This window comes from Neoarius graeffei, chromosome 14 (genome assembly GCF_027579695.1).
Source record: "Neoarius graeffei isolate fNeoGra1 chromosome 14, fNeoGra1.pri, whole genome shotgun sequence".
Taxonomy (NCBI): Eukaryota; Metazoa; Chordata; class Actinopteri; order Siluriformes; family Ariidae; genus Neoarius; species Neoarius graeffei.
The window spans coordinates 10467348-10491575 of NC_083582.1; the positions used below are offsets into that span (position 1 = coordinate 10467348).

At 41.7% G+C, this 24228-nt stretch overlaps 1 protein-coding gene across 1 annotated transcript in view; it reads right to left on the reverse strand.

Moving 5' to 3' along the window:
- grid1b (glutamate receptor, ionotropic, delta 1b) overlaps positions 1–24228 on the reverse strand; it is a 746554-nt gene that overhangs the window by 282984 nt on the left and 439342 nt on the right. Inside the window, exon 4 of the mRNA XM_060938730.1 lies at positions 17086–17291. Within this exon, the coding sequence (XP_060794713.1) occupies positions 17086–17291 (206 nt within the window). The remainder of the gene's footprint in view (positions 1–17085; positions 17292–24228) is intronic.

A 24228-nucleotide genomic window follows, 5' to 3' on the forward strand; every position in this document is an offset into this window, starting at 1 on the left:
TCAGCAGGCTGGAAAAAGGTTACAAAATCATCTCTAAAGAGTTTGGACTCCACCAATCCACAGTCAGACAGATTGTGTACAAATGGAGGAAATTCAAGACCATTGTTACCCTCCCCAGGAGTGGTTGACCAACAAAGATCACTCCAAGAGCAAGGCATGTAATAGTTGGCGAGGTCACAAAGGACCCCAGGGTAACTTCTAAGCAACTGAAGGCCTCTCTCACATTGGCTAATGTTAATGTTCATGAGTCCACCATCAGGAGAACACTGAACAACAATGGTGTGCATGGCAGGGCTGCAAGGAGAAAGCCACTGCTCTCCAAAAAGAACATTGCTGCTCATCTGCAGTTTGCTAAAGATCACGCGGACAAGCCAGAAGGCTATTGGAAAAATGTTTTGTGGACGGATGAGACCAAAATAGAACTTTTTGGTTTAAATGAGAAGCGTTATGTTTGGAGAAAGGAAAACACTGCATTCCAGCATAAGAACCTTATCCCATCTGTGAAACATGGTGGTGGTAGTATCATGGTTTGGGACTGTTTTGCTGCATCTGGGCCAGGACGGCTTGCCATCATTGATGGAACAATGAATTCTGAATTATACCAGCGAATTCTAACGGAAAATGTCAGGACATCTGTCTATGAAGTGAATCTCAAGAGAAGGTGGGTCATGCAGCAAGACAACGACCCAAATTACACAAGTTGTTCTACCAAAGAATGGTTAAAGAAGAATAAAGTTAATGTTTTGGAATGGCCAAGTCAAAGTTCTGACCTTAATACAATCGAAATGTTGTGGAAGGACCTGAAGTGAGCAGTTCATGTGAGGAAACCCACCAACATCCCAGAGTTGAAGCTGTTCTGTACGAAGGAATGGACTAAAATTCCTCCAAGCCGGTGTGCAGGACTGATCAACAGTTACTGGAAACATTTAGTTGCAGTTATTGCTGCACAAGGGGGTCACACCAGATACTGAAAGCGAAGGTTCACATACTTTTGCCACTCACAGAAATGTAATATTGGATCATTTCCATCAATAAATAAATGACCAAGTATAATATTTTTGTCTCATTTGTTGAACTGGGTTTTCTTTATCTACTTTTAGGACTTGTGTGAAAATCTGATGATGTTTTAGGTCATATTTATGCAGAAATGTAGAAAATTCTAAAGGGTTCACAAACTTTCAAGCACCACTGTAGATGTGCTTATTATGTGTCAATTTGCGCATGCGGGACACTTTTGGGTCGTTTTCCGTTCATATTGGAAATCGCATACAAGTCTCATATAATTGGTAATGTGAACGGCCTAACAAAAAAATCGGATTTCACAACAAATCTGATATGGGTCGTTTCAGGTTGCAGTCTGAACGTAGTGATAATTGCCCAACAAGCAAAACCTCATTTAGTTAGAAAGGCTAGTTTTTAGACAGTCCATCTTGAAAATCTTGTATAGACAAAATGTCTTGAAAAAGTCTTATTTGGAGCACCTTTGAAAATAAAACAATTTTTTTTTTTAAAAAAAAAAACAAGTAAGTACATTTTGGACATTTGTCAAATGCGGTTCATCTTGCTTCAAGAAAAAAAAACAAAGTATGCTTGTTTTGGGAATAAATGAACTTTACTGAAATCTTTGACTCTTTCATTACAATTCAACTCCACCTTACAGATCCTAAGTTTACTGCGACTGTTTTCTCAGTCATTCAGAGTGAGCTCCTTCTAGATGCTGTACAGACTCTAGACCAGACAAGTGCCTTCAAAAAGCCTATGAGTGAGTGGAGGGCGTTTTAGTGAGGGCTTTTTGGAATGCTGTGAGTTAAGTTCAGTGTTTTTGTTTGTTTGTTTGTTTGTTTGTTTGTGCCTGATCTTGTAAACCCCTCGTACACATGAATAGTCAGTGCCCCCAAAATGCACCGTTGCTTTGGCGTTGTGTAAGCACTGTAAGTCAAAATGCGTAGACTTTTTTTTTTTAAATTATTATTATTATTATTATTTTGTGCCTGAGGTCCTGGGGAAGTGGAATCTTAAGAGATGTTTTAATGTTTGAATGTTGAAATGGGAAAAAAAAAAATAAACTTGTTGCAATGCTACACGTGTCGTCAACTTGATTCAAGATAGTCTCTGGTCTCATATCTAGAGTATTTTACTAATTACAGGTCACAAAAGGAGAACCTTTTAAGCTAGCAATGCTTAGTTGTAGAATTTAACAATCCTAATATTAGTATATTTATCTTAAATTCAGTTTTTACTGCTAAGACTTTGTCATGAATTTAAGTGAAATACCCTTAAAATGAAATAAATAAAAATGACTTGAATGGCTATGGAATCAATTTTGTGCCAAAATGTTCATACAATACTTTTGAAATATTAAACAAAAACGACAAATCAAAATACAAAAAAAGAAAAAGTAATTGTTTTAGACTGGCAAACTAATTATTCGTCTAATCATGCAAAATATCAGACTTTTACTCTTCAGAAACCTTTTATTTTTGTTCCGTGTCTTTCTCAGTTTTGTTTGACGTAATTTATTTTGGTTGCGATTCCAGCTTTCTCATTTGCGCTCCCTGACTTTTTGCTTGCAGTTTTGGCACAAACTTCACATGTGGGTGGGCTGTCCAGGAATGCATTCCCATTGGCTAACTTGTGTTTAACTGACAGCTACGCTCAGCGATTCCCTACTCGGATTCTGGCGGACTGTTTGACGAGTGACCGATCCATTGACGGTAAACAAGGATCGAGTGGACTTCAGTGGCGATTATGATATTGAATTAATTCAACAAAGTGTAAATTCAATATCATAGTCGCCACTGAAGTCCACTTGATCCTTGTTTACTGTCAATGGATCGGTCACTCGTCAAACAGTCCGCTAGAATCCGAGTAGGAAATGGCCGCAACAGCCTCCGGGGAAATGGCTGAGCGTAGCTGTCAGTCAAACACAAGTTAGCCAATGGGAATGCATTCCTGGACAGCCCACCCACACGTGAAGTTTGTGCCAAAACTGCAAGCAAAAAGTCAGGGAGCGCAAACGAGAAAGCTGGAATCGCAACCAAAATAAATTACGTCAAACAAAACTGAGAAAGACGCGGAACAAAAATAAAAGGTTTCTGAAGAGTAATAGACTGATATTTTGCACGATTACACGAATAATTTGTTTGCCAGTCTAAAAAAAATTACTTTTTTTTCTTTTTTTCTATTTTGATTTGTCGTTTTTGTTTAATATTTCAAAAGTATTGTATGAACATTTTGGCACAAAATTGATTCCATAAATGGCTAAATGTAAGAAGTACGATCTTGTTATAAGAACTATTTTGATTATTTTGAGTTAATCAGATCTCGCAAAATAAGTTCCCCAATCTTATTTTGGAATTATTTCATCTAAAAACATGTTAGAGTTTTCATCTTACTTTAAGAAATCTTACCAAGTCAAATTTGACTAGTTCCATTGGCAGATTTTTTTTCACCTGATTCAAGCAAATATGCTTTGTTTTAATCTTTTATTTCTTATTTTTGAAAGGCCATTTTTTGCAGTGTGAGTACTGTACTTAAGTACACTTATTGAGTATCTGTACTTTACTTGAGTAGTGGTTTTTTTTGGCAACTTATAACTTTAACTTCACTACATTTGAAAGACAAATATCGTACTTTTCACTCCACTACATTTCTATCAAGGTCCTCGTTACTCGTTACTATGAAGCGGCTTTGAAAGTGGATGTTTTTTTTCTTTTCTTTTCTAAAATGTGATTGTTTTTTTCGCAGGTGACACTGAGACAGCCGATCAGTAATCACTAGGGTCACGTCACGTCCATAGACTGGATAAAATCAAGTTCAATGATTTCTCAGCAGTGTTATTTAACACGATCAGTTGATGGCAGAATGGAAGGAGGCGGTTCTTCTGGGGAACGCACATACCCATGGCTATACCTAGAACCCATGTTTCAGTTTTCTGAAAGGATTAAATATTTGTTTCATTTTAAATGTTTGCTTTGTTTGTCGAAAACGAACCACATCACGGCCTACAAAAACTCACCATCCAACCTGTGGAAGCATATTGAGGTCTGTAAACGTTTTATTCCAAGAGAAAGCTTGCAACGAAGTTGTGTGTGCTTTTAGAGCTAGCGATAATGTTACAATAGCTATGCAGTCTGGTTAGTCAAATGACTTTCTATGGATTTGCCCACCAAGTTGTCATCGCCTTGTCCACGGCTAACATAAACACATAGCTAGTTAACTTGTACACTGTTAGTTAGCAGGTAAAAACAGAGTTACGCTAACATGAATAACGTTAACTTATCTGAAGTCCTTTCAGAAATATGTTTTAGCATAATCTTGCCAAATAAACAGAATGTAGAAATCTTTCTTTTCTAGTAGCGTTAGCTACCCAATATGATTTCGAGTTTGAAAAGAGTTTGCTAGCATGTCAGGTGGAGTTTCACTGACTAGCTAGCTTAGCAGTAAACCACCATGATGGCACAGCATGCGTTCATTTTGTGAATTCACATTTCTGTCTTTGGTAACGGCGTTAGGTTTTGTAAGCGTTGTTGCAATAATACAATGATGCGTTGACAGAAAATGTTCTTTTAATACTTAAGTATTTTAAAAGCAAGTACTTCAGTACTTTAAGTTAAGTACAAATTTGACTGGACAACTTTCACTTGTATTGGAGTAACATTTGACCAGTGGGATCTGTACTTTGACTTAAGTCATGAAGTTGGGTACTTTGTCCACCTCTGTTTAAATAGCAGCTGATATTGCTATCAGTATCGCTGCATCCTGAGTAAAACTCACCTCTACCTCTGTACAAACTTTTATACACCATGTTGCGGTGTGTATCAACATGCTAATGCTCACTTCCTCTATGTCTAAAGTTCTCGTGTCCTTAAAGACCTAATACTGTGGTGTGTGTGTAGCGTTACAGCTTGTCTATATCCTGACTTGTTTATGGCAAAATGTTAGTTGTGGAGCAAGTTAATCTCTGTAGCATGTTTAGCTCCATAAACAAGTTAACAAATAGTTTTGCACTAAAAACGTAGTTGTGTTTCCATGCTATTAATATTTATGAGGAAGAACATGAAATTTATTACTCAAGATAGAAAACAGTTGGTGGTCCATAATCCTGAAAAAGCCTGATGATGCCTGCACCATGAAAGCCCATGTCTTAAACACTGCTTTAAAATTTAGGAATGATTTGGTGTACAGGTTTACTCATCCATTTAAACACACACACACACACACACACACACACACACACACACATATATACTGTATACAACCCCGATTCCAAAAAAGTTGGGACAAAGTACAAATTGTAAATAAAAACGGAATGCAATAATTTACAAATCCCAAAAACTGATATTGTTTTCACAATAGAACATAGACAACATATCAAATGTCGAAAGTGAGACATTTTGAAATTTCATGCCAAATATTGGCTCATTTGAAATTTCATGACAGCAACACATCTCAAAAAAGTTGGGACAGGGGCAATAAGAGGCTGGAAAAGTTAAAGGTACAAAAAAGGAACAGCTGGAGGACCAAACTGCAACTCATTAGGTCAATTGGCAATAGGTCATTAACATGACTGGGTATAAAAAGAGCATCTTGGAGTGGCAGCAGCTCTCAGAAGTAAAGATGGGAAGAGGATCACCAATCCCCCTAATTCTGCGCCGACAAATAGTGGAGCAATATCAGAAAGGAGTTCAACAGTGTAAAATTGCAAAGAGTTTGAACATATCATCATCTACAGTGCATAATATCATCAAAAGATTCAGAGAATCTGGAAGAATCTCTGTGCGTAAGGGTCAAGGCCAGAAAACCATACTGGGTGCCCGTGATCTTCGGGCCCTTAGACGGCACTGCATCACATACAGGCATGCTTCTGTATTGGAAATCACAAAATGGGCTCAGGAATATTTCCAGAGAACATTATCTGTGAACACAATTCACTGTGCATATCCGCCGTTGCCAGCTAGAACTCTATAGTTCAAAGAAGAAGCCGTATCTAAACACAATCCAGAAGCGCAGACGTCTTCTCTGGGCCAAGGCTCATTTAAAATGGACTGTGGCAAAGTGGAAAACTGTTCTGTGGTCAGACGAATCAAAATTTGAAGTTCTTTATGGAAATCAGGGAGACCGTGTCATTCGGACTAAAGAGGAGAAGGACGACCCAAGTTGTTATCAGCGCTCAGTTCAGAAGCCTGCATCTCTGATGGTATGGGGTTGCATTAGTGCATGTGGCATGGGCAGCTTACACATCTGGAAAGACACCATCAATGCTAAAAGGTATATCCAGGTTCTAGAGCAACATATGCTCCCATCCAGATGACGTCTCTTCCAGGGAAGACCTTGCATTTTCCAACATGACAATGCCAAACCACATATTTGCATCAATTACAGCATCATGGCTGTGTAGAAGAAGGGTCCGGGTACTGAACTGGCCAGCCTGCAGTCCAGATCTTTCACCCATAGAAAACATTTGGCACATCATAAAACGGAAGATATGACAAAAAACACCTAAGACAGTTGAGCAACTAGAATCCTACATTAGACAAGAATGGGTTAACATTCCTATCCCTAAACTTGAGCAACTTGTCTCCTCAGTCCCCAGACGTTTACAGACTGTTGTAAAGAGAAAAGGGGATGTCTCACAGTGGGAAACATGGCCTTGTCCCAACTTTTTTGAGATGTGTTGTTGTCATGAAATTTAAAATCACCTAATTTTTCTCTTTAAATGATACATTTTCTCAGTTTAAACATTTGATATGTCATCTATGTTCTATTCTGAATAAAATATGGAATTTTGAAACTTCCAGATCATTGCATTCCGTTTTTATTTACAATTTGTACTTTGTCCCAACTTTTTTGGAATCGGGGTTGTATATATAATGTGTGTGTGTAAGTATTTTATATATATATATATATATATATATATATATATATATATATATATATAATGTGTGTGTGCGGCATGGTGGTGTAGTGGTTAGCGCTGTCGCCTCACAGCAAGAAGGTCTGGGTTAAAGCCCCGTGGCCGGCGAGGGCCTTTCTGTGCGGAGTTTGCATGTTCTCCCCGTGTCCGCGTGGGTTTCCTCCGGGTGCTCCGGTTTCCCCCACAGTCCAAGGATATGCAGGTTAGGTTAACTGGTGACTCTAAATTGACCGTAGGTGTGAATGTGAGTGTGAATGGTTGTCTGTGTCTATGTGTCAGCCCTGTGATGACCTGGCGACTTGTCCAGGGTGTACCCCGCCTTTCGCCCGTAGTCAGCTGGGATAGGCTCCAGCTTGCCTGCGACCCTGTAGAACAGGATAAAGCGGCTAGAGATAATGAGATGAGATGATATATATATTGTGTGTGTGTGTGTCACTCAGTGGTCAGAGCAGACAGTAGGAGGAAGAGGAGAAAGAAGAAAGTGTTTCAGTTATGATTCTGTCATCACAGCTGAAAAAAAAGGTAAAGGAGGAAAAAAGCTTTAAAATGAACTCTGCTATTGATATTTGATCTTCAAAGATACACCAAAGATGCCCTGAAAGTTTGTGTCTCGCTTTGAGCCCAAGCAGCAGAAGTTATTAATATTTCAATACGAACTTATTAAAAGCCTGAAACCCGTTCAACAGCCGGTGGGATGAAAATAGACGAGTGCACTGCAGGGACTAATCATCAATGACTGGGGTCTAAATAAAAGACAAGTTTGTGAAAACATCCTGAGAAACCTGTTTGAAATGCTGATGAGAACTTCAGAAAACTGACATGCGAGGCTCATCACAATAACCTTTCAGATGAAATTATGAGCACTGAGGGACACGTTTTTACATTTATGATGCAAAGAGTCCTGATCCTCTGAGCACCACTTTCGTCTGATCCTCCGAGAGTGAATTTGAGGTAGAGATAGAGTGAGAGACAGATGAAGACATTCTGACTGAAAGCTTGCCTACGTATGCAAGACATGATATCCAGGTTCCTGTCTGTCCCCTGTCACGGTCTTCTCAATCTACCTCCTGGTTTTTAACACTCTCACCAGGGGGCGATGAAAAGGCTCGACGGACGCTAGCAGATGTGCCACAATTCATGCCATCCATCTGGTACATGAGTCATTTTGTGCATCCGTGTCCACCTGCTGGCTCCCTGTTTCAGTTCCCTCAGTGGGAGGTGGAAAAACAACAGCACTCCATGAAGGAGTTAGGTCCATGCTCAGGAAAGACGCACAGTTTCAGGTGCAGCCATGAAGCACGTCGTTATCCAGTTCTGCATGTTAAGAGAGTAAGAAATACTCCCTCACTGTCTCTCATACTGAACACAGCAGGACCATAATTTGGAGACTCAAGAGAGAGGCCAAAAGAAGATTACTCACAATCTCTTCTGAAGTGGAAGCCCCAGTGGGACATGAGGGTAATATACCACCTGTGTTTCTCTGGCAGTTTATGAGGGACGTTAAGTTACGGATCAGACTGGAGGTCTTGTCTTGTGAGAAGATGTAATTATAACTAGCAGAGCTCTATATGACATTACTGGAGAAATTTCCTTATCCTTAATGTAACACAGGTGGGCTGAGAAGTCATGGTTTTTAATCCGAGATACAGCATATGCAATTTATTTTTGGAGTAAAACCTAAAGAACATGTGAAACCCCACACAGACAGGAACTCGAGTTCAGGATCAAACTGGGAATTCCGGATCTGTGACATAGCAACGTTATTCCCACTGTACCACCACGATCTCTGATATCACCCTGCCTCCTAACCTTCATGTAAAGGTTAAGGTTTAAAAAGTAATTGGAATACCTTCATAAAAAAAGGCCAAGATTTTATGATGTGTGTTTGGTGTCTCTCAGCTGAGCAACGTGAAAACAAATACATAATATCTGACTGCATCCTTTTCTGGTAAGTCACATCATTATGGTTAGAACAAGCAGCTCATATCAAATCTACTCGAGTTGCACACACTTTAGTCAATCTGTGCTTTACGTCTGTCCTGAAATGCATCCAATTCCTTGTGGATGGTGGAAGTGGGCTTCAGAGGGACAGGGATATCAGCAGGCAGTGAAATATGGTAACACATTAATAGCAAACCCGCTGAGACATCTCCTTCCAAGCCTCAGACCTCATCAGGAGGACAGCATGTCCTGTCACGGCTGGCAGCAAACACACCACAGTCAGCTTTTTTTTTCCCCCCTAAAGGCCAAAGCATATCACACCTGCATGACCAACACAACCAGAACCTCCCACATAACTCATATAACTTCTCCAATGAGACCAAAAGGGGCAAAAAAACAACAACCAAAAAACAACAGGTAATGGGACTGGTAAGGATGCATGACTTGTTTTCCATGAATGCGGGTCTTCTACGTTATACACAGAGATAAGTGCATCATAATCAGTTCAGTTGGTCGGGTTCAATGCCCAAACTGATGATCACATCATCAGTTTTTCTTTGGCTAATCAGACACAAGGTACGCCACCACTCTTGCCGGAGCGGTTGGGGGTTAGGTGCCTTGCTCAAGGGCACTTAAGTCAATCCTGCTAGTCTGGGGAATTGAACCAGCAACCTTTTGGTCCCAAAGCTGTTTCTCTAACCATTAGGCCATGACTTCCCCCATCACAATAGTAAGCTTGTAACAAGAATTTAAACTGTATGAGAGAAACCTGGGTTAACCTCAAATGCTCAGGAAGAGAGTTCCAAATTTGTCTGTGAAGATTCTCAGTCATCCAGGTCATAGTAAACAGTGGGTGGTAAAAGAGAGCAACTGGACTTGCTTGAAGATTCTTGAAGACGTCTTCAAGAATCTTCAAGCAAGTCCAGTTGCTCTCTTTTACCACCCACAGAGTTCCAAATTCTAGTGGTTCGCACGAAAAATGAGTATTGGTGTGTCCCAGTTCTACGCTTACAAGGCCGAAAAGAAATCACATTGGGATTTGTAGTAGATCTAGTTAATCTAGTTGGTATCAAATGACTGGGTAAAACATCAGGTGAGATTTTTACAATGCCATTTATGACCATAAAAAAGAATACCGCGTCCAAAAACTTATGCCAATAGCTAATTGACAAAAGGTTAATGGCAACAAGTCTGTCCGTATAGCTCTCCGAGCAAAGAAAGGGGAGGTCTAAAATAAAAACGTGCTCGACACGTTTAATAAGCTCAATTGACTGTAGACACCAGACTTGAGTAGTGTATCCTAAGACTGGGCAAACAACCACTAGGTACAATGTGCAGCATGTTCTTTGATTGCTAATCTCTGTAGCACATCTGCAGAGAAAACCAAGTAGCTTGTTAGCCTTTGCGCACTTTTCCATTACACGTTTCAACCATGTCAGGTCACTTGCCACCCAGACGCTGAGATCTTGCTCCACAGAGGTGATTGCCAGAGCCGTTCTGTTGATCTTGTAAGGGTACCGAACAGGTGTGACTTTCCTTGTGATTCGCTGACATTTGCCCTTTTCTTGGTTGAACGTTAAGCCAGACGAAGCAGACCAATTCTCTAAGTTAGTAAGCTCGCTCTGTTGTTAGGTGCTATCAGAGATGGAATCAATGTACCTAAACAATTTTGTATCATCCGCAAAACAGGCAACCTTAGAGTGTTCCACAACATCTGGCAAATCGTGAACAGACAGCAGGAACAGTATTGGGCCAAGTATAGACCCCTGTGGGACGCCTGACGTCACAGGATTTTCAGGGGAAGTAGCTCCAAGAAAAGTGACACATTGTCTTCGATTCTGCAAATATGAGTGAAACCATGAAAGCAAGTTGCCAGAGATGTGAAAACAGCTGTGCAGTTTGTTGATAAGCACTGCGTGGTTAACCTTGTCAAATGCTTTTGACATGTCCATATACATCACAACAGTCTGCTTCCCAGCGTCCAACAACACACCAATGTAATCAAAAACTTCAAGTAGCTGAGTGGTGCACGATTTTCCAGGGATAAAGCCATGCTGAGTGCTGTTGATCAGACAAAGCAGATGGTCCCGTGTTTTACTGACCACACAACGTTCTAGGACCTTAGAGACATTTGATAGTAATGAAATTGGGTGGTAATGTTCAACATGCTTTTTTCTCCTTTCTCGTGTACCAGAATAATATTTGCAAGCTTCCAGTCATCTGGCAGAGTGCCATGGTAAAGCGATAAGTTGAACAGCAGCGTGAGCGATGGCGCGATTTGTCGAGCAGTCTCTTTTTTGTTTTAATTTTGATGATTATGGCTTATAACTCATGAAAATCAGAAATCTAGTATCTCAGATTATTAGAATATTTCCTATGATCAAAAAACAAAAAAAAAATGGACTTACAATACAGAAATGTCCAACTTCTGAAAAGTATGTTCATTTATACACTCAGTGCTTGGTTAGGGCTCCTTTACCATGAATTACTGTATCAATGGGACGTGGCTTGGAGGTGATCAGTCTGTGGTCCTGCTGAGGTGTTATTGAAGCCCAGGTTGCTTTGATAGAGGCCTTCAGCTTGTCTGTATTTTTGGGTTGGGTGTTTCTCATCTTCCTCTTGACAATCGCCTATACCGGTAGATTCTCTCTGGGGTTGAGGTCAGGAGAGTTGGCTGGCCAATCAAGCACAGTAACATCATGGTCAGCAAACCATTTGGGAATAGTTTTATCACTGTGGGCAGGTGCTAAGTCCTGCTGGAAAAGGAAATGAGCATCTCCAGAAAGCTTGTCAGCAGATGGAACTATGAAGTGCTCTAAAATCTCCTGGTAGATGGTGCGTTGACCTTGGACTTGATAAAACCCTGTGGACCGACACCAGCAGATGACATGGCACTCCAAATTTTATTTTATTCATTTTTATTTAACCTTTATTTAACCAGGAAAAGTCCCATTGAGTTACAATAACTCTTCTCCCAGGGAGTCCTGGCCAAGACTGGCGGCAAAAAGTTTCAAAATACATAAAAAACAAGACAAAGTTACATACTACACCACAAATCCCATACTATACATATTAAAACACAAACAAGACATTACACTTAATATGACAAATAACAAGCTAATACAGACACACAACTTAAAGTGCTGATGACACGTTTTTGACATCTTTGGTGATGTTTTATAACATAAAAAGTAATTCCCGATGATCCATATATTAATTCACGAAGGTGCCTATTTTACAAGTTATGATAAAAAACGCGGCTATTTGGGCAAATTTGACAGGGCTGCAGCACCCAGGAGACGAAAGAGGAGGAGGAGCTATATGACGTCAGCGAAAGAACCTTCCTCCTGACTTACCAGTTTGTTGTTGATGCGACAGGTGTTCAGTTTGTCATTATTAGTATTATTATTATACATTATTATACATTATTATATATATATATATATATATATATATATATATATATATATATATATATATATATATATATAGTTATTATGCCTTCGCGTTGTGTTGCCGGCTTTTGCTCCAAAACCCACAAGGATGGGGTAAGTTTATTCAAGTTTCCCAGAGATCCCGAGCTGCATGCGAAGTGGGTGAAGCAAGTCAGGCGCACTCGTGACAAGTGGGAGCCCTCACCAACATCCGTCCTGTGCTCTGAACACTTCGATTTGGATTGTTTTGACACCCTTCCCAGCTTAAAAGAATCTCTTGGGTGTTCAGTTCAGCACAAACGTGTGTTACTACCATCAGCAGTGCCTACACAGTGTTGCCAGATTGGGAGGTTTCCCGCCCAGTTGGGCGGTTTCAAGTGCATTTTGGTGGGTTTTGAACATATTTTGGGCTGGAAAACTTCAGCAGTATCTGGCAACAGATACTGCTGAAGTTTTCCAGCCCAAAATATGTTCAAAACCCACCAAAATGCACTTGAAACCGCCCAACTGGGCGGGAAACCTCCCAATCTGGCAACACTGCCAATATTCCGGAGGGGGTCTACTAGTAGCTATGCCGGATCCAAAGACAGTCCTCCTGTCAGAACATGTGTTGTGAAACGACATAAGATAAAGGTACGTAGAGCTATAGATTCTACATGATAATCATAAATGTAATCATAAAGTCGGCGTGATATCAGTCATGTATTTGCTTGTGAAAGCTTGCGGCTTTCATGTAACTGCCACCTAGCAACGAGAGGCAAAGGGTAAAGAGGGTAGGCTATCATAGATTCTATTCGGAAGAGATCAACACAATTCTAGACTCCCAGAAGAGGAAGAGCTAGCACTAGAGAGTTCACCGGCGTTTTCATGCGCCATTTCCATTGAGTAGAACCAGAGTAGAACAGCCAGTGAACCGCAGCGTGTTCTTCCGCTGACGTCACAACATGGCCGCGAGCCATGGACCCAGTTTTCTTGCGCTGTGCAATTAAAAGTTGGATATTCGCGTAACAACAGCTTCTTTTCACGTAATTATAACAGAAATCTAACATGTTTGCCATGTTGTATAGTTTATTTAAGAAATTGCATAGAGTCATGTTCGTGTCATCAGCCCTTTAAAGGTCACCTAGTTAAAAACAATTACACTGTTCAGTCAGAGTTGACATTAAAAGGTTTTTAAAAGTATTGAAAGATGGAAGTGATTCTAGATTTAAAGTGTTTTGGAGTTCATTCCAGACATTTGGTGCATATGATGAGAAAGCTGTTTTACCAAGTTCTGTTCTTGCTGATGGAATAATTAGTAGTATTTTTTTCTGATGACTTTGTCCTATAAACAGTATTATGGTAAGTAAGCAAGTTTGAAATATAGAAGGGTAATTTACCCATTAATGCTTTCACAATGAAAATCAATAAATGGAATTTCCTTCTGAGAGAGAGGGAGGACCATTGTACACTTTCATACAGAATGCAGTGGTGAGTCCGACGGTAGCTACTGCACCTGTCATGAAACGCAAGGCTGAATGGTATAGTAGAGTGGGTATAAATTAGGTCACCGTAATCCAACACTGATAAGAATGTGCTCTGCACCAGCCTTTTCCTTGTTGAAAAAGGAAAGCACTTCGTTAATCTAAAGAAAAAAACCTAACTTGGGTCTGTGGTTTTTTAAAAGGCTCTCAATATGGACCCCAAAGTCATCACAGACTGTGGAAATTTCACACTGGACTTCAAACACCTTGGATTCTGTTCCTCTCCACTCTTCCTCCAGACTCTAGGACCTTGATTTCCAAATGAAATGCAAATTTTACTTTCATCTGAAAAGTGCACTTTGGACCACTAAGCAACAGTCCAGTTCTTTCTCTCCTTAGCCCAGGTAAGACACTTCTGACATTGTCTCTGATTCAGGAGTGGCTTGATATTAGGAATGTGACAGTTGTAGCCCCTTTCCTGAAGAGGTCTGTGCATGGTGGCTCTTGATGCACTGACACCAGCCTCAGTCCACTCCTTGTGAAGCTCTCCCATGTTCTTGAATCAATGTTTCTTGACAATCCTCTCAAGGCTGCACTCATCCCTGTTGCTTGTGCACCTTTTCCAGCCATCCTTTTCAGCAATGACCTTCTGTGGCTTACCATGCTTGTGGAGGGTGTCGATGATTGATTGTCTTCTGGACAACTGCCAAGTCAGCAGTCTTCCTCATGATTGTGGTTGCGTGTACTGAACTAGACCAAGAGATATACGATATTTATACTGTTTCACTCAAACTCAAAATGAACTCGTCTAATATTGAAGTTTTTCACGATATTCTAATATTTTGAGACACACTTGTACATATAATTATGTAATAGAGGAGATCAGGGTTGCGTACACTGACTCTGGAGCTGGGGAGCTGAGAGTGCTTCAATGTTTATCTTTTACATGCCTGTTGTTTGTTGGATCATTAGTGTCATCATTTATGATAGACTTCATTTTCAGAATCAGGAACACGATGATTACTGACGAAACCGAATGCAAAGCTCCTGTTTACTCCATGCAGTCACCTTACACTTAAACACATCGAGAGGAAATAAAGATGCTCATCAGACTTAAATAATATCTTTTACGTGTGGTATAAGGACAGAACTCCATAAACACAACGTGCTACATTTCCATTACTCTGTATTCATGGACTTAATTCAATAACTAACTCACCACATGTTATGTTAGCTACAACTTTTTAAATGGGAAAACAAAACCCGGGACAGGGCAGCACACAGGAGCTTTGACTTTCCCAGTGGGTTCACAAATAAATGTATCTTTTGTCCATCTCAGGAATCTATTGTGTAAAGTGCTGTGTGATGAGGAACATCAACCTGAAGCAATTACCAATCTCATTTACAAACGACTAGCAGAAGAGACTCCAGCAACCGGCAAAGTGTTTCATTTCTAAAACAATCCGTTCCAAAAATAGAACCAGCCAAAGCAGAGTCATTTCCATATTCATGAGAGCAGCACTTTTTCATTCTGTCAGAATAAGCTGGCGCAGAGCCACGAGCAGGACCGTCTCTGGCTGATCTCAGAACAGTAGTGGGACGCCAGTCAAACAGCATCTTAAGAGCTTTCTGAGGTGCGAAGTGATGTATGGTGCTGAGAGGTCCTGACTTCAGTACAGTGGAGAAAAGGAAGCAGACAAACCCTCAGAGAGACGTTGGCTTTAAAGGTCTACAAGGTATCTCACAAATATAAATAAAACAGTGGTGGAGGCAGCCTTGTCTTCAGGGTTTAATCTCACATGAATCATTAACACTGTCCTGTTGCTCAACCCAGGACTCTTATTTACATTCTGTTCATCCTGTAAACACACTCTTTCCTCTTCAACACCTGTCCACTGCGTACAATGGTTTATAATCTCACCGTCCAACATCGCCCAGAACACCAAGGGTTCCCTTTGGAGTCAAGTTTTCTTTCTCATTTTGTCACAAGGAAATTTTCCTCACCTCTCTCACCATCTCTCTCACCTTTTGTCACCACCTCTGTCACCACTGTCATCCCCTTTGTCAGCGCCTCTGTCACCTCTGTCATGAGCTGTCACCACTGTCACCTCTGTCATGTCTGTCACCACCTCTGTTATCATCTCTCTCACCTCTGGCATCATCTCTCTCACCATTGTCACCTCTGTCATCACCACTATCACCACTCTCATCACCGATGTCATCGCCTCTGTCACCTCTGTCATGAGCTCTGTCACCACCTCTGTTATCATCTCTCACACCTCTGGCATCACCTCTCTCACCATTGTCACCTCTGTCATCACCACTGTCACCTCTCTCATCACCGATGTCATCACCTCCATCACCTCTGTCATGAGCTCTGTCACCACTGTCACCTCTGTCATCTCCTCTGTCATCACCTGTTATCATCTCTCACACCTCTGGCATCACCTCTCTCACCATTGTCACCTCTGTCATCACCACTGTCACCTCTCTCATCACCGATGTCATCACCTCCATCACCTCTGTCATGTCTGTCACCACCTCTGTTATCATCTCTCTCACCTCTGGCATCATCTCTCTCACCATTGTCACCTCTGTCATCACCACTCTCATCACCGATGTCATCGCCTCTGTCACCTCTGTCATGAGCTCTGTCACCACTGTCATCTCCTCTGTTATCATCTCTCACACCTCTGGCATCATCTCTCACACCTCTGGCATCACCTCTCTCACCACTGTCACATCTGTCACCACCTCTGTTATCATCTCTCTCACCTCTGGCATCACCTCTCTCACCATTGTCACCTCTGTCATCACCACTTTCACCTCTCTCATCACCGATGTCATCACCTCTGTCACCTCTGTCACGAGCTCTGTCACCACTGTCACCTCTGCCATCTCTTCTGTCACCACTGTCATCACGTCCTATCATCTCTCTCACCTCTGGCCTCACCTCTGTCATCACCATGGTCACCTCTCTCATCACCTATGTCATCGCCTCTGTCACGTCTGTCATCTCTGCCATGAGCTCTGTCACCACTGTCATCACCTCTGTTATCATCTCTCTCACCTCTGGCATCACCTCTGTCACCATTGTCACCTCTGCCATCACCTCTGTCACCTCTGGGATATACATCTACATCCTGATTTCTGTACAGCTGCTTTGTGTAAATAAATCTGATCTGAAAGCAGACGAGGCAGTGTGAGTGATGTGAACAGTGCAGGGATGTTCCTCTTTTTTTTTTTTTCCATGTGTGTATGTGTGTGTGTGTAGCCATGTGGTTTATTCAGTGTGATGAACATGGACACACACAGGGCCGTGTCCACACACCTGATGGATGAAGACCTGAGCTCCACGAGGACTCAGCAACAGAATGGCTCTCCTCAGCGTGTCCCTGTAGCGGTTCAGCTCCTCAGTGCGCATGCTGCTGAACAGATTGGAGAAGACACTGCTGATGTTCCTGTCCACTCTCTGCAGAGCCACGTCCAGACCCTGTCTCGCCGTCTGGTCCAAAAAACCCTGCAGTCCACGGATATCTGTAAGAAGAAGAAGAGCACCGAACTGTTCATAAATGAAAATCTAAATTGTTTCCCAAAACGCTGTGACTTCGAACAGCACTAGATACTCACTAAGGTACAATTTTCTCACAAAACTCCAGAAGAGGGAGTTAATTATAATCAGGAGTGATGTATTTCTAGTTGAAAGCACACACAGTGAGAGGTTTAAGGGTCTCTTCAATTACTGCTTCTGGGGCTCTGCTCCTGTCTATTAGCCATGACAGACATCTTGTAAGAAAAAGGTGCTGCTGTCTGTTGGATCCACTCCTTCTCCAACTGCCGTCCTACTTAGTGTCACCTCTGACTCGAAAAAAGGAGATATCAGATTTTGCCTCGCCAATGCAGGGGAGTGTTTTAAAAACACAGCAAGAATGTAGTGAAGAGACCAACTGCCGTGTGTGTGTGTGTGTGTGTGTGTGTGTGTGTGTGTGTGTGTGCTGGAATAAACTGGACACACAGACAGAGGAAAGTTTTCCATGTGTTGTGTTCTGGACTCTGATTGGTCATCAGGTGTTGATTAATTCTCTCTCACAACAGCTCTGACAGTAGTGTAGGTTTATATTAATGCACTGGTTCTAATACATGGTTTCTATAGTAACAGCTCATACTCAGGGGTGTGTATAGCGGACGCTACACTGATAAAAAATGGATTATGGAGACTGATATGGTTTTCTGTAAGAATATAAATGTAGCATTCATGGAAGGAGTCTCCAGGACAGAAGAGTTTATACTTCTTGTTTCACAGATGTTAAATGTAACTAAACAGTAGCCTGGCAAGCCAGACTAATTGTGAATATTTAGTCTGGCCTCGATCCGTAGACATTTCCGAAGCGGGTAGGAGGAACAAACCGCTGTCTTTCAATCTGTCTCTGTGCGTATAGGCCAACGCTCTGACCAATCAGCGCAACAGTGACTGTGACGTAGTCAGAGCGACAGAAAGCAGTGGGGGAGGCCTTGAAATAAATAATTTTTCAAAATGCGTATTAATTAATAAACAGGTTCTAGATATTAAGAAGTTTGGAGATAATGACCACAAGTTTGGAGTCTGTACCACATACACATTTTTTTCCAAGTGTTTTTCAAGGGTTTGCTTAAACTGTTTTTGAGAGTTTTTATTTAGTGGTGTTTGGTGAAATAATTTCCCTTAAATTTAAAATAACGGGAAAACAAGAAACAATCAAAAAGTAATGTTTCAAAGCTGTTTATTAATTCTTCGTACTGCACAAACTAGCCCCATCCTTTTGGCTACGAGCGGAGCCAGCTGGTAGATCAGACTTTTGCCATAGCCGGTCGGCAAAACAGCGAAAACGTCCTTCTTGAAAAGGAATGAGCGGAGAGCCTCTTCCTGCTCATGTTTCAACGAAAACTCCAAGTCTAATTCTTCTAAAACTGATTCCAAAGTGGAGTCAAACGCGCGCTGTTCACTAGCCGTAGCCATCTTTCCTGTTGCGCTTTCTCCAGCGTCGCACAGCTTTGTCGTCACTCCTGCAAAAGCCCGCCCAAAGAATCCAAACAAAAACCTTGCGTTGTGATTGGCGGGCACGATTTGATGCCCGGGGTGTTTTTGTTTATATGGTGCGAGGCTAGACCCACTCGCTAGGCAAAAATATTTTTGGCCGCTAGGCGGGTGGGTCTAGTTTACTAGGCTAACTAAACAGATAAAAAGTGGCATCTTTCTTTAAAGCTAGACTGCCTTTCAGGTTTTTCAAGTGTAGGTCATAAAAATAATTTTCCCCGGCACCCAATTATTTTTGTTTAGTGGACCGAAAGCTACTGAATTCGAATCACAGACTTCCAATTTTATTAGTTTTTTAAAAATTGAACAATTAATGAATTTAGGGCCACATGGCCCTAAATTCTCTGCTATTTTTTCCAGCTTCACCATGACCCAATTCAAGATACTATGTCATTCATCACATGGTGGGCTTTCCCTGTTCATGCAAGGCACTGTGGGATACAAATTTGAAACAGGACAGAAACATGAAGGATGTGATTGTGCGGATGAAACGTGAAAGACCGAGGACCAAACTAATAAATATCGGCGCTCAGCTGTTTGTTTAGCGAAAGAATGATAGAACTGTCAGTGCACGGTCAAAGATACACCTGTAGATGGCAGTAATGCAACACTGTGGACGCCGGCTGCCGTAAAACCCAAAAGAAGAAAAAGAAGGTAAACCTGCGCATGCACACACTGGACTTCCTTCATCTGCTTGACTGCGCGAAGCGAGCGATTTCACGCACATTATTTGCTTTAATCCCCTCAAATTAAATAACTTCCCAGCCACAGAATGGATATTATAGATATTCCAGAAATAAACATATATCACAATGACCAAATTTCAGAAGGAACTAAATTTCACCGATTTTATGAAATCGAAAGGCCGTCTCGCTTTAATGAATGGATAAAAAGAAAACTGCTGTGGTGTAAAAGGAATAAAAGACTTCAGGATGTGCTATAAAAGGAAAACAATCAACTGAGCACTTGTACTTGAGACTCCTTCCATTAATGTTCAGTAAACATGTCTGTTTGTGCAGGTTTATGTGGAGCGTCTGCTGCACTCGTGTTATTTCTTACAGATGACATTAACGTCAATAAGCTTCTTAAAGTTAATTATTGCACATTTGTATCCAACATTCTGTAATTAATACATGTGCATGTGTAATAGCAACATTTTATACACAAGGCTGCAATTTACAAACATCAAATCCCTAAAGCACATTAAAATGGATGCATTGAATCCTAAATGCGGATTATGTAAAATTATGCAAACGTCTTTGTTAGTATGCTGATGACCTGCTGCTCTGCATCAGAAAGGAAAAAAAAAATCAGGCATATGAAACTTTTTGTTTTTTCTTCCGTGTGTGAGGTGCCGGGTTGGTTATGATGGGTGTTTAGTCGTGTTAATCTCAGCGTTCACAGCAGCAGGAGAAGCGTTCAGCATTCAGCTCATTGGTTTTAGCAACAGCTGGCCTGGGCCCAGTGAAACACAACTGCGGTACTTAGGGGAAGAGATCATAACAAGAGATAATCAAAGAGGAATGGAGGAGCAAATCCCATTAAACAGGATCAATCCAGCTGGAGAACGCAGTGAGGGGGAAAGGAAGGGATTAGTGCGGGGAAAGTAAAGCGCTGATTCTTCACTTCATAGCTTTTGCACCAGACTTTCCATCTCCCTCCCCGTCTCTCCTTCTACACACACACACTGAGCTAAGGGGAGGTGAAAAACAGACTAATAGAGCGTGTGGATGTGGAGATTACAGGTACTCAGACGTACAGGCAGGTGAGTTACACATGATGCATTTCCATCCATCCATCCATCCATCCATCCATGATGTATACACTGCTCACATTCCCTAAAGCCTTCTGCCTTATTATTACATACGTGTGTGTGTGTGTGCACGCGCGTGTGGTACATTAGCCTAAGGTTGTTTGTTCGATTTGCAGTACAGTCAGAAAGTCACCTTAAACCTATAAACCCTCAAAAGATGTGCGGTTACAGGAAAATGATCAACAGCACAGTGGCTATTTTCCAACCCGGTGCCTCATTTATCAATCTCTGACGAAAGTTGTGTTTAAATATTTGCATAAGGTTCAATGAATAATAAAAAAAAAAAATGTACAAGAGTTTCAGAAATTTTCCTTGCACTCGCACGCACATGTTGAGCACAAGCTCCTCATGTTCTTCATCTGTACCTGACTCAGCTCATTTGCATTTAGTGACACCCACAAAACTCCATAAAAGGTAAAGTGCACAGAGAGCTTGGAGCACGAAATGAGTGATCAGGGTAAAGTCTGAGAAACAGAAGTAGAGGTAATTTTAGTTCTCTACTCTGTCAATAAGATATTTAAAAATGCATCATAATAATAATAATAATAAAATGAGTGTCTTGCAAACGTATTCATCCCCCTTGGTGTTTGTCCTGTTTGTCGCATTACAAGCTGGAATTAAAATGGATTTCTGGAGGGTTAGCACCATTTGTTTTACATAGGTGCATAGGTATTCACCCCCTTTCCTACGAAACCCCTAAATAAGAGCTGGTCCAACTAAATCACTTCGTAAGACACATAATTAGTTAATTAAGATCCACCTGTGTGCAATCAAAGTATCACATGATGTCTGTATAAATCAACCTGTTCTGGAAGGACCCTGACTCTGCAACACTACTAAGCAAGCAACATGAAAACCAAGGAGCCTCCAAACAGGTCAGAGACAAAGTTGTGGAGAAGTATGGATCAGGGTTGGGTTATAAAAAAATATCCCAAACTTTGAATATCCCACGGAGCACCATTAAATCCATTATAGCAAAATGGAAAGAATATGGCACCACTACAAACCTGACAAGAGAAGGCCCCGCCCACCAAAACTCACAGACCGGGCAAGGAGGGCATTAATCAGAGATGCAACAAAGACACCAAAGATAACACTGAAGGAGCTGCAAAGATCCACAGCGGAGATGGGAGTATCTGTACATAGGACCGCTTTAAGCCGTACACTCCACAGAGCGGGGCTTTATGGAAGAGTGGACAGAAAAAAGTAATTGCTTAAAGAAAACACATTTGGAGTTTGCCCAACAGCATGTGGCAGACTCCCCAAACACATGGAAGAAGATTCTCTGGTCAGATGAGACAAAAACTGATCTTTTTGGCCATCATGGGAAACGCCATATGTGGCGCAAACCCAACACCCTGAGAACACCATTCCTACAGTGAAGCATGGTGGTGGCAGCATCATGCTTTGGGGATGTTTTTCATCTGCAGGGACAGGAAAGCTGGTCAGGACTGAAGGAAAGATGGATGGCACTAAATACAGGGCAATTCTGGAGGAAAACCTGTTTGAGTCGGCCAGAGATTTGAGACTGGGACGAAGGTTCATGTTCCAGCAGGACAATGACCCTAAACATACTGCTAAAGCTACACTGGAGTGGTTTAAAGGGAGACATTTAAATGTCTTGGAATGGCCTAATCAAAGCCCAGACCTCAATCCAATTGAGAATCTGTGGCATAACTTGAAGATCGCTGTCCACCAGCGCAACCCATCTAACTTGAAGGAGTTGAAGCAGTTATGCCTTGAGGAATGGGCAAAAATTCCAGTGGCTAAATGTGCTAAGCTAATACAGACATACCCCAAGAGACTTGCAGCTGTAATTGCAGCAAAAGTTGGCTCTACAAAGTATTGACTTAGGAGGGGGGTGAATACCTACGGTATGTACACTCCAGATTTCTGTTTTTTCATCTTTGTTTGTGTCACAATAAAACAACCGATAAAATAAAGCAACTGGTTTTTACTCAGTACTCTGGATGGTCCTCTTATTCCCTGACTGAGTGAACTAAAATGAGGATGTGTTTTTGTTCGAGACTCTAATGGCCCTTTTCCACTACCCTTTTTCAGCTCACTTCAGCTCGCTTCAGCTCACTTCAGCCTGACACGGCTCGCGTTTCGACTATCTCAGAACAGCACGACTCAGCTCGCTTCAGCCCTGCTTAGCGCCCAAAACTCGCACAGTTTTGGAGTGGGGCTGAAGCGAGCCAAACCGAGCTGAGTGAGGCTGGGGGCGTGAGCAGACACTCCCCTGTGCACTGATTGGTGAGGAGGAGTGTCCTCACATGCCCACACACGCCCCGCGAACACGCTGGGATCTGTAAACACCGCAAACCCGGAAGAAGAAGAATTACGAGAATTTCTGAAGCCTTATGCGCCTCGCCTCATCTATACGCTCTTGCCAGTATCTGTTGGCGTTGTCGGTGACAACAAGCCACAGCACCAAGACCAGCAACACTAACGACTCCATGTCCTCCATGTTTATTGTTTACTATCCAGGTCGTGAGACTACCGCTTAAAAGATCACTGATGTCACTGTTTGTGCCGCTTAACGACATCACGTGACGTCCACCCACTTTCGCTAACTCCACCCAATGTGTCCACCCACTTCCAGCCAGCACGGTTCAGCGCGGTTGTAGTCGAAATGCAACTCCAACAGCCCCGCTCAGCTCGACTCAGCCCGGCTCAGCCGCGTTTGTAGTGGAAAAGCAGCATAAAGCTCTTCGAGAAGTCTCTCTGGATAAGGGCATCGACTAAACGTGGTAACGTCATAAACATGCACAGTTTAAGCTCCACAGTATGTTCCAGATAGAAAAGTGCAGTAATCCATGGAGTTTATAGGATCTATCTATTTACACACACTCAGGAGCACGAGTAGGTTATGACCAGTTTTCACAATTTATGGAATTTTCATCAAAACCAAATTTCTTGTGTAAACACGCATACAAATGATTTACGAATAAATCTATTTGTGTTTTATTCCATAGCAATTTCCCAACAATTACAATGTTTTTTGTTTTTTTTCAGTACAGAATGGCATCAGAGTGACTGTAAAAAGGTTATAAATATCATATTGTAGTGAGTTGTGTGTTAATCCTTCATCTAATTCTCTTCTAATGAGCGTCTCTGAAACAAATAAAACATTCAGCTCGATTCCTGAAATGGAAACAATGTTAAAATCCATACTGAAAGGCAGCCGTAGCGGTGTTTGCATTTTCAGGCTGATGGTTTCATGACTCAGTCATTTCATTTCCTCTGAACCCTACAATAGGTTGCTCGCTTTCTTTCAGCTCCACTTCAATCCATATTTAGTTTGGTTTGTGCTTTTATAACCTCACGGGAGACGAGAATTCTGTCTCCGGCATCTTCAGCAAAAATCTTCAAAATGTAAAACTTCTCCGACTACATTACTGCCACTCTTCCAAAGAAGGCGGCGTGTGAGAGGATGCCAGATCCACTGCTCTGACCCTGCTCGCTGCCTCTCGTCCATTCACATCTTCAACTTTATAGAAGAGTTCACATGAAAAGCGCACTGACGAGGAGGACGCTTCCTGTCGTTCCTTGCCAGGGGCAGAATGCTGTGGATCTCCTGGCAG